Source organism: Cyprinus carpio, chromosome B14, assembly GCF_018340385.1.
Source record: "Cyprinus carpio isolate SPL01 chromosome B14, ASM1834038v1, whole genome shotgun sequence".
Taxonomy (NCBI): domain Eukaryota; kingdom Metazoa; phylum Chordata; class Actinopteri; order Cypriniformes; family Cyprinidae; genus Cyprinus; species Cyprinus carpio.
Genome location: NC_056610.1, coordinates 24,652,777 through 24,662,776, shown reverse-complemented (window position 1 = coordinate 24,662,776; position 10,000 = coordinate 24,652,777). Strand labels below are relative to the sequence as shown.

General features: G+C 39.0%; 1 protein-coding gene across 1 annotated transcript; it reads left to right on the top strand.

Moving 5' to 3' along the window:
- Positions 1-2,965: 2,965 nt before the first annotated feature.
- On the top strand, positions 2,966-6,442 carry nkx3-2 (NK3 homeobox 2). The gene is made up of 2 exons (XM_042738710.1): positions 2,966-3,669; positions 4,743-6,442. The coding sequence occupies exons 1-2, from the start codon at positions 3,351-3,353 to the stop codon at positions 5,156-5,158; spliced, it is 735 nt and encodes a 244-aa protein (XP_042594644.1). The 5' UTR covers positions 2,966-3,350; the 3' UTR covers positions 5,159-6,442.
- Positions 6,443-10,000: the final 3,558 nt, after the last annotated feature.

Genomic DNA, 10,000 nt, shown 5'->3' with positions numbered 1-10,000 from the left:
GCCTGTGGAAAACTTCGCTCCTACGGGAAATGCCCAAATGCGTAGATTCCTATTGAAATGTGCAGCGGTGCACGTGACCGCACCTTATGAGCAGTTCAGAGATTGAACCTCTAAGTTTTTTTTGTTGTTTTGCAAATCAAAGCAGGTGAGTATTATCTCGTGACGCAGTCTGTGTTCTAGATGCGGGTCTGAACTTCTGCGTGCTGCAGGTGTCTCTGAATGAGGGCTGTTCCCGTGTCCATGGTGACACACACCTCTCGTCCCTCGTGTTCCGCGAGGAGCCGCTGTCAGAAGCAATGAGGCACCGAGGCAAACGCATCTGGACGAGATGGAGCTTTAAATCGCCGCACATGAGTTTCATTTGGCAGGAGAAAGAGTAAGACAGGCATGTCATCCGCGTCACGCTCTTCTTTCATGAATGTGTTTAACTGTAGAGTCCTGCGTGCTGCTGCTTTCTCACACAGAAGCTGTCAGATACTGTTAAAACTCAGTTGACAGTCATATCACACACACATCTCTAGCTATGTAAATAATATTAATTATAATGACTGCAGACCAACACGAACTTGCACATTCATTATTACTTTATTTATGAATCATTTTCCCACTGAGGTCATAGTTTTGTCAGATTTTGCCTACTCACTTTTGCCGACACATGGAGCACAAAACCAGTCACGAGGGTCAGTTTTGTGAAATTGAGATTTAATACATCATCTGAAGCTGAATAAATAATCTTTCCATTGATGTATGGTTTGTTAGGAGGACAATATTTGAATATCTGGAATCTGAGGCTGCAAAAAAATCTAAATATTGAGAAAATCATCTTTAAAGTTGTTCAAATGAAGTTCTTAGCAATGCATATTACTAATCAAAAATTAAGTTTAGATATATTTACTGTAGAAAATTTACAAAATATATTCATGGAACATGATCTTTACTTAATATCCTAATGATTTTTGTCATAAAAGAGAAATGTATAATTTTGACCCATACAATGTACTGTTGGCTATTGCTAAAAATATACCTGTGCTACTAAGCGAACATCTGCGGTCACGCGCAGAACCACAAATATTCAAGTCACTTATCAGACAGATAGCAGCGCGCGTGAGTGAGGCGCGCGGCCGCTAGATGGAGAGAGAGGCGCGCGCGCGCTGGAGTTCAGCACACTTACTGATACTTACTAAGAAAATCAATTCTGAACTTAATGTTAACCGGATAACATTTTAAATTTGTGTGCAGCGTGTAGCTAAACAATGTGCTTTATTCTCAATATCAGCCTCTGAATTAACAGTTTAACTGGTGAATGTTTAACTAATAACTGTAAAATGGACTACTTATATTACACTAAAAAATTATTCATTGAATTTACTACTTTTTTAAGGTAAGTGGTTGCAATCAATTTATTTTAGCTACATTTAAATAAACAAATTTAGTTGACTAACTTTAAACATATTTTCTTTATTAAATGTAGCTAAAATAAACCGTTTGCAACCACAAAATTAGTAAAATTCAGTATCATTTTCTTCAGTGTAGGCCTACATATTTCATGATAGCCTAATATATTGTGTTATTTGATCGTTTTATATTAAACGTCAGCCGTGATTTTGTTATTTGTGTTGATTTAATAGGCTATTTAGTGAATAAAGCAGCAGAATCTATATTTTCTGTTCTGACGCTTTGGTAAAAGCATGAAAGAAAAATATGTACAATTATACTGGATAGAAAACGACTTTAAATGTATTCGCAGTGCGATTAGGTTCGTGAGAGAGAGAGATTGATAAACATTGTTTTACTTTTTATTAGTGTATGCTATGAATCGAATTGAGGCTATAAGCTTCTGGAACTTCACAACGCGATAAAAAAAAAACAGTATGACGCTTGAAGTCCAACACTATGATTTATTACTCGGAATTAACACTGAATTTTTGCATTACATAATTTCCCGTCAACGCTCGACAAACCGGATTGGTTTATTAAATATGCTACATTAACCTCAGTTAATAATTTACAGAGAGCCGAAATATAATAAATTAAAATTTAAACTACTGCTAATTTATGTCGTAAAGGTTCACAATAGGCTATATAATACCATAGCTTTTATATATTAATCTAAACCAGATATCACAATAAAAAAATATTTAATGATACTTCCTTATTTATGAAGGATTTGAGGGAAAGTCTGCCGAAATCAGCTGCATCAAAAATAAGAATCAAGAGGGGGAAAATGTTTATTATTATATCCGATTTATTATTATTATTATTATTATTATTATTATTATTATTATTATAACAACTAATGCTGTTGCTGTTAAATTGAAAATTAAGCCAATAGTCGCATATTCATAGGCTACAGCAAATTCATATTTTTTTCTGGTACAGTTTTTAGGCCTCATTCATTTTCAGTGCCATAAATGTGTTCAAATGTGACGCGGATAAGAGTCGAAATTAGTTTGACGAAACATTTTAATCTTATTTTTAATTAGCGACTTTATTTTGTGGAATGAGCGAGATCTGTTAAAACTCGTGTGCGGTTTGATTGTGTCAGTGCTTTCAATAATCAAATTTAAAATTATTAATCAAAAGATAAAAAAATAGGCTAATTCACCATTAGCCCGATGACACGAGGCCGTCGCGACCACAAACACGACTGGAGCGCCAGGAGCACCTTTAGTCCTGATAAATTAATTCATTTGATATTATGTTAATTCGACTTTGGCATGTTGTATAGGGGAAGTAGCTATGTGGCAGCTCTAGTGTAAATCCATTTGATCCGAGTGACCTGGGAATAAAATCACGCATAACAAGATTTATGTGATGTTACTGAACACTGAATAGAGTTGCTCTGAATTATTTTGCTGCTTTTAAATGTTCAGTGGATTGCGTCTTCGGTAATCGCGTTAAACCCGTCTGAGTTTCTGCGTCTGTTCGTGTTGTGGACCTACTTTGTCACCAGCTCGTATTTAATCGTCACTGTCATTTGAAAGGGTCACTGATATCTCTTCATTCAGGGCAGCATGGCTCCGCGGGTGTTTAAGGGTTAACGGGTTACGCGTTCTGGGTGTTCTGAAATATGTGGAAGCTCCACGCAGCCAATCAGAAGTTGGAACAGCTGTCTGTCTGGCCAATGGGAGGGCGCTGAGGGTCAGAGTCAGCCGCAGGTGAAGAGGATAGTAGCGCTGTGTTCATTCACACTCGCGTTCTGGCGACGTGGATGCGCATCCACAGAAACTCCGTTCACGCGGGCCGCGATGCGACCGAGCTGCCGCCGCGGGGCTCAATCTCCATTAGATCCGGATCTGGAGCGTCTAACCCCGTTGCTTTGTGATCAACAGTGACTTTTCCTGCTTAAAATGGCTGTGCGCAGTAACTCTCTGATGCCGTTCTCCATTCAAGCCATTCTGAACCGAAAAGAGGAGTCTCCACATTTGAACGATCTGGATGTTTGTTTCTCAAAACGCGCGTGCTGGAAAATCTTCGATGAAATGGATGGACCGGACAGGAGCGAGGAGAGAGAGCACAAGAACTACGACTCGGACTCCGGGATGAGCGAGGACAACGACAGTAAAGCGCAAATCGACGCAAAGCCCGAAAAAGACGCAGATTTAGCGGACGAAACGGATCCGGAATCCACGGCGGCGGAGCACTGCAAAGGCCTGGACTGCGTGTCCGGTGAGTAAACAACTCCGTTTGGCACCTACAAAGTTTTATTCGAGTTTGGAAATACGTGAGCTCCAGATGTTCGATGGTGGAGAGGAATATTCAGCGAACCGTTCAAGAACTGAACTTGATCAAAGAGAAACTTAGGCCTATATGTAATATTATATACCACGCAAAATATGGCACCATGCACGTTTTTTAATTTAATTGTTATTTTTATTTTTTTAAGTATAGCCTATTAGTCTTTTATGTTTTTATATATATATATATATATATATATATAATATATATATATATATATATAAGCACTGACATGCACCTTTTTTCTAAGTATAGACTAAAAGACTTTTGTTTATCGCACGTGCTAATATTGTATTCTATTATTATGTAGCTATACTTTCGAGGCAATTGTACAAAAAGCGAATGCTTTCAAAGACGTTATCAGAGAAAGTTGTATATGTTTATAAACGTGTAGGCCTATATGCATTTTGTATCAAGGTTCCATGCAACAACAAAAAAATGCCACTACCATGCACTTTTTTCTAAGTATAGTAGACTTTTTTTGTTTATCGCAAAATGTGCTAATATTGTATTCTATTATGTAGCTATACTTTGGAGGCAATTGTATAAAAAGCGCATGCTTTCAAAAACGCCATCGGAGAAATGTGTGTATAAACGCGTTTATGTAGCCTATTATAAAGGTTGAATGTCAAAAATGGCTAACATGCACTTTTTTTCTAAGTATAAAATACTTTTATGTTTATCGCACATGTGATTATACCATGGTATTCTATTATGTAGGATACTTTGGAGGCAATTGTACAAAAAGCGCATGCTTTCAAAATCGTTAGAGAAAGGGCTATATATGAGTATAAACGTGTATCAAGGTTCCAAGTCAAAAAATGGGACTACCATGCACTTTTTTCTAAGTATAGTATACTTTTTTTGTTTATCGCGCACATGGTAATACCATGGTATTCTATTATTCTATATCTATTCTATTATATTATTTTTAACTTCAGAGACAGTTGTACAAAATAGCGCATGCATTCAACGCCAGTAAAACGTTTCGGGTTCTTTTCCAGACTGTAACGTCGGCGAGGAGAAGAGCAGCGATCAGCCCAAGCAGCGGAAGAAGCGCTCCCGCGCCGCGTTCTCGCACGCGCAGGTGTTCGAGCTCGAGCGGCGCTTCAATCATCAGCGCTATCTGTCGGGACCGGAGCGCGCGGACCTCGCCGCCTCTCTCAAACTCACCGAGACGCAGGTCAAGATCTGGTTCCAGAACCGACGGTACAAAACCAAGCGACGCCAGATGGCCGCCGATCTTCTGGCCTCGGCCCCGGCGGCGAAGAAAGTGGCCGTGAAGGTGCTGGTGCGCGACGACCGGCGGCAATACATCCCCGGTGAAGTGCTGCGACCGCCGCTGCTCTCCTATTACTATCCGTACACATACTGCCTTCCCGCCTGGAGCCTGTCCTCCGCGTGCACGGGAAGCCAGTGACACCGGGACTTACAGTATTTATTCTACTAAAGACATTCGTTAACTGAACACACCAGGCCCGGTTCTACGGTGGTGCTGGAGGGTGCTCAACGGTGCTCAAACGAAATCAATAGCACTCTCAGTTAAAGCTGCATCAATGGCATTTCATTGCAGATTTTGGCAAGCTATGTTTCTATCTGAACGTGTTATTGCAGCGTTGAGCAATGTAGCCGATCACAGACATATCTGTTGATTTCTTGAAGCCAACAGCCAATCAGAGGCGTTAATGTTAGAATCCACTCACTGCTCAAATCGCGTTCAGCACGAATCATCTCATTATAACGAAGTGTAGAGAGATTCAACTTTATGAGATCGTGATGAATTAAGAGTGATTTTTAGAGATTGTCAACAGTTTTTTTGCGCCATAGCAATGGACGGCACCTTTATAAAGCCTTTATAGATATATTAAGGTTAGAGCACCCTCACTTATTTGAGAAGCACCCTCAGTGATTTGATTCTGGAGCCGGGCCTGGAGCACACCGACCGAGGAGCCAAAACCGGAGATTTATTCACAGAACTGCCTTCGAACTCGGGCCGAAACTGCCTTTTTTTTCTAACAAGTAGGCTACTATATGAGTTTTACACTCTATAAAACACCATTAGGATTTTGTTTCAGAATGTATGGAAAATATGTCGGTTTTAAGCAAAAATTCTTTCTTCTGGTTGGAAAACAGCACTTGATGTCGTTACTCTGCGCGGTTCTTGTTATCGGTAACGGCAAGACTGGCACTTTCCCCCACAGTTCAAAATGTTAGGAAAATACTGGTTTGTTGGACTCGATAAGTGAGCAGTGAAGTCTCAACGTTTACTCGACTTGTGTATGTTTTCATATTAGTGTAACTTGTTTTGTTTAATGAAAAAGAAATCAAACATTAAAACGTATGAAGCATAATTTCAGTCGTGTTTCTCGCATTTTATGAGATGCCCTCAAAGTAAAAGCATGAAATTAATGACCCGTGACATGAGCCCACTGGAGTCATTAAATTATAGCCTAGTGCAAGTTTGACACAAAACAGCAAAGAGGAATCGCAAAATAATCGTTAAATCCACATTTAGAAACAGTGTAGGCTTAAATTCTATGCAAAAACTCTGGTTTCATTTACATTCCTCTGAGGGAAAACCGCCCTGGTTCATCTGCGATCGATTGTTTTGATGTATGTATGTTATTTTAGGCTATCATGCCGCTGAATTGTGCTCTAAAGTTGAATCCATATTTAATAAAAAAAAAAAAAAAAAAAAAAAAAACGTATCTCCACATTTAGGTGACGCATATTAGCCTCGTTGGAGACAAAAAAGAAACTTCGGAATATTAAAATGACCGAAATTCGTAACAGCAATAAAGCCATTGAGATTATAAACAGTGCAGACAATAAAATCAAACTATACAACCATCACCGCCCTGTTCAAAAATTATAATTATGAAACTAATAATAGATGTATCGGGGTTATGATTTAATGTTGTTTTGTCGGGCGTTTCAAACACTCTGATTTATGATCAGATCAAGGCCTCAACTCTGTAATACCCTTGACTATAATTACAGAGCTAATTCTATTTAACATTTCTGTATATAAATGTATGAGTTATATTTCAATAAAAATATTAGCATAGCTTGCATTTCGCTTGGTTTATTGTGGTTATTCTGACATTATTCTCGGAACTGAGTGATTAGTAGAATAAACGCTTTATGCAAGATATGCTTTAAGCGTTTGTTTAATAGTAAATCAGACAGATAAGATTCTTTAAATAGGCTACTGTAAAATAGATGATGGGCTCTGTGGTGTTTTCTTGCAAGCTAAAAATGAAAAGACAAGCAGCCCTAGGACTCCATCTCTCTTCAAGCAGTAAGACTATAACTGCAGCAGTGATCCTCTGACCGACTGACCAAAGCGTCCAGAGCAGGTGGATATTTAGGACTGTGTCTGTCTTCTCAGTTACACTGAAGCATATGAACAGGATGAATATGAGCTCGTCTCTCAGGATCTGTTCTGATGGATGCAGAGGTGAAATGTGCTTTCTGAGCACCATGGCATTTTATTTCATGTGCGAAGATGGGCTACTTTTGTATGACGGCGCTGTTGTGTGACTGTGAAGGACAGCATCAGATATTCCCCGAGTTGTTGACATCGTGTTTTTGTTATTCAGTCATTTAGTCTTTGGGCTCAAATTAGGTTTTGTGTGGAGAAATGCCAAAAACAATCAAATTAACTAATAATTAACCCTTTCTGCGTATATTCCAAACGCCAGTAAATTCATATTTTTCAATACAAAATACTTTGTCAACCGACTGCATTTTAAATGCATGCAATTTGAATCGAAATAACTATAAAAATACATATGGTCACACATGGGGCCTGTATGGGCGCGTTATTGAACTCTTTATATCGCTTTAAAAACATCGAATATTCATCACAACTCATCCTGTTTTCTTTGTTGGCAGTTTTGATGTGTGAAATAATGACAGATTTACTTTGAATGCTGGGAAATGTGAGGAATATTTGACATTAATGCCTTGCTGTTGGTTTTGAATCCATTTATGCCAATGAGAGGTTATTATGAGGCCCACATGGAGAAACTCCAGCAGATTCGGTAGAGTTAAAAAAGCACGATACCGTTCTTAACACGAGCATTTTCCTTTAAACGCGTGTGTCTGTTTTGGGTTAACGTGTTTAAACTGATGGTCGATATTTTGAAGTCATTTCTCAGCGAGCGCGTGCATGTGCAAAGACGGGCACGAGCCTGTACATTCTTCAGCATAAATGCAGCGAGTCCGACGGTTCAACTTTCCGGGAAAATGTGTGTAATGACCAAGAAAAAAGAGAGAAGAGAGAGCAGCTTTAGTCTCAAGCACAAACGGGCTCGCTGGAGCTGATCTGGAAATCATTCGCAGATGGAGCTTCATTTTGCCACTCCAAATTCTATTGGCATTGAAATGATCACACACACACACACACACACGCACGCACGCGCGCGCGCACACACACACACACACACACACACACACAACAAAGCTCCAGTGGTTCAGTTCTTGTCTTTACAGATTAATGTTTCATAACAAGCTTTTTATATCATTCACTTGTTTACGAACAACCAGTGCATAGAATTAGAAATTGAAAAGCCATTTATGGACGCTTTTCGGTGACGTCATGATGTCAAACCCTGACTAATTCGAATTGAAGCTTTTATTTTGAAGAGGGCAAGGAGTCTTGGCATGTGTCGTCGTGTGACCTGATGTGTGTTCGGTGTTTCCCGCGCGTCATTTGTCATCTAGCCTACTACAGTCATGTTTGGACAGGATTTGCAACTTTAACGCGGCCTCGCAATTTCCCAGTGCATAAGTACTTTTTTACAATTCCGTGAAAGCCTGTATATTTTTGGTCAAATTTTGGACGTCAAGGACAATTTCTTTATACACGCTAATAGAGCGCGCCTGTCACACATAATGGCGCGTAATCAGGGCAATCATTTTCCCGCGCAGAGACATGAGCCAGTTGTTGTTCTAGATCAAGTTTCACGTTTAATGAAAGAAAATTGTCATTTCAGACACTTCTGTCTCGCGGCTCGGAATCGTCCACCTGCGAGGCGTTCATTTATCTCTTAATTGAATTAGTCTTTGTTTTCTCTTCTGTGAGTCCGCACACGTGCTGAGGCTTCGGTGAATCTCTCTGCAGCTGCTCGGTTCTCTGGGCTTCGGATCGTCGGTAATCCCGCAGATGAAGTGCACGAGTCGGCGGGTGCGTGATGTGAAGCAGATGTTTCGCGCGTGGAAATGCTTAACAGGTGCGCGCGCGTGTTTAACCTCGCGCCTCCAGCAGTTAACATGTCACAGCATCACGTCTAATTATCACGTCTAATTATCATGTCCAATTACACTCCAGCTTGACTTTTGGGATGTTTCTGCAATAAATTGAGTATTTAAGAGCGCCCCGAAAATATGTCCTTGCTTTTAAATAAAAATAAAAATCCAAACCAGATGAGGAGAGAAAACTTACCTTATAACTTTATCATTATTTTTATATTGTCTTATCATTTAATGTAGTCTAATGCAAATTAAGCTGTACCGTAATTTAAAAAAATACACTAGGCTATTATTATTATTATTATTATTATTATTATTATTGTTGTTGTTTCTTCTAAGCACTCATGTAATGCCAATTATGCATAGTAATAATTTTAAATAGGCTAATACACTTGGGTCAATAATATAATAATAATAATTCATAATTTTAATCCATTGTGTGTAGCGATCTCTCTCTCTCTCTCTCTCTCTCTCTCTATCTCTCTCTCTCTCTGTGTGTGTGTGCGTGTATATCTACATTTGTGATAATTTTAAAAAGTGCAATTATACATTTGGTGAGACAAAATGGCATGTTAATGCTTAGCTGTATAAATAAAAATAACAATAGATCGGTTTCTTTAGCTGCTTGCTGCGCAGTTTAGAGCTTAATCTGATTTCAAGTTTATTTTTAACTCAAATCTCTCGTGTGTGTTAACATTACACATTCAGGCCTATTACTGTATTTATTTGTTAATAAAACTGTTATGTTCCTATATTTAGTGTAACGTTTGACTACGGTAGGCCTTCATCAGTACAATCACCTGCACAGTCGGCCGATATATATTTTCTCTTTAATAGCTATAGTTTAAATTTACAATAATCAAAATGCATAGCGTTTATTTTGTTGCGCATTGTCTCAGATAAACTCTCAAAGCAAGCGAGTGTTTGTTGAATAAACTGGAACAGTGATCCGAGCCTCTCGATCATTTATAGCTCGCACGGTTATAATACTGTGAGGAGAGCTCGT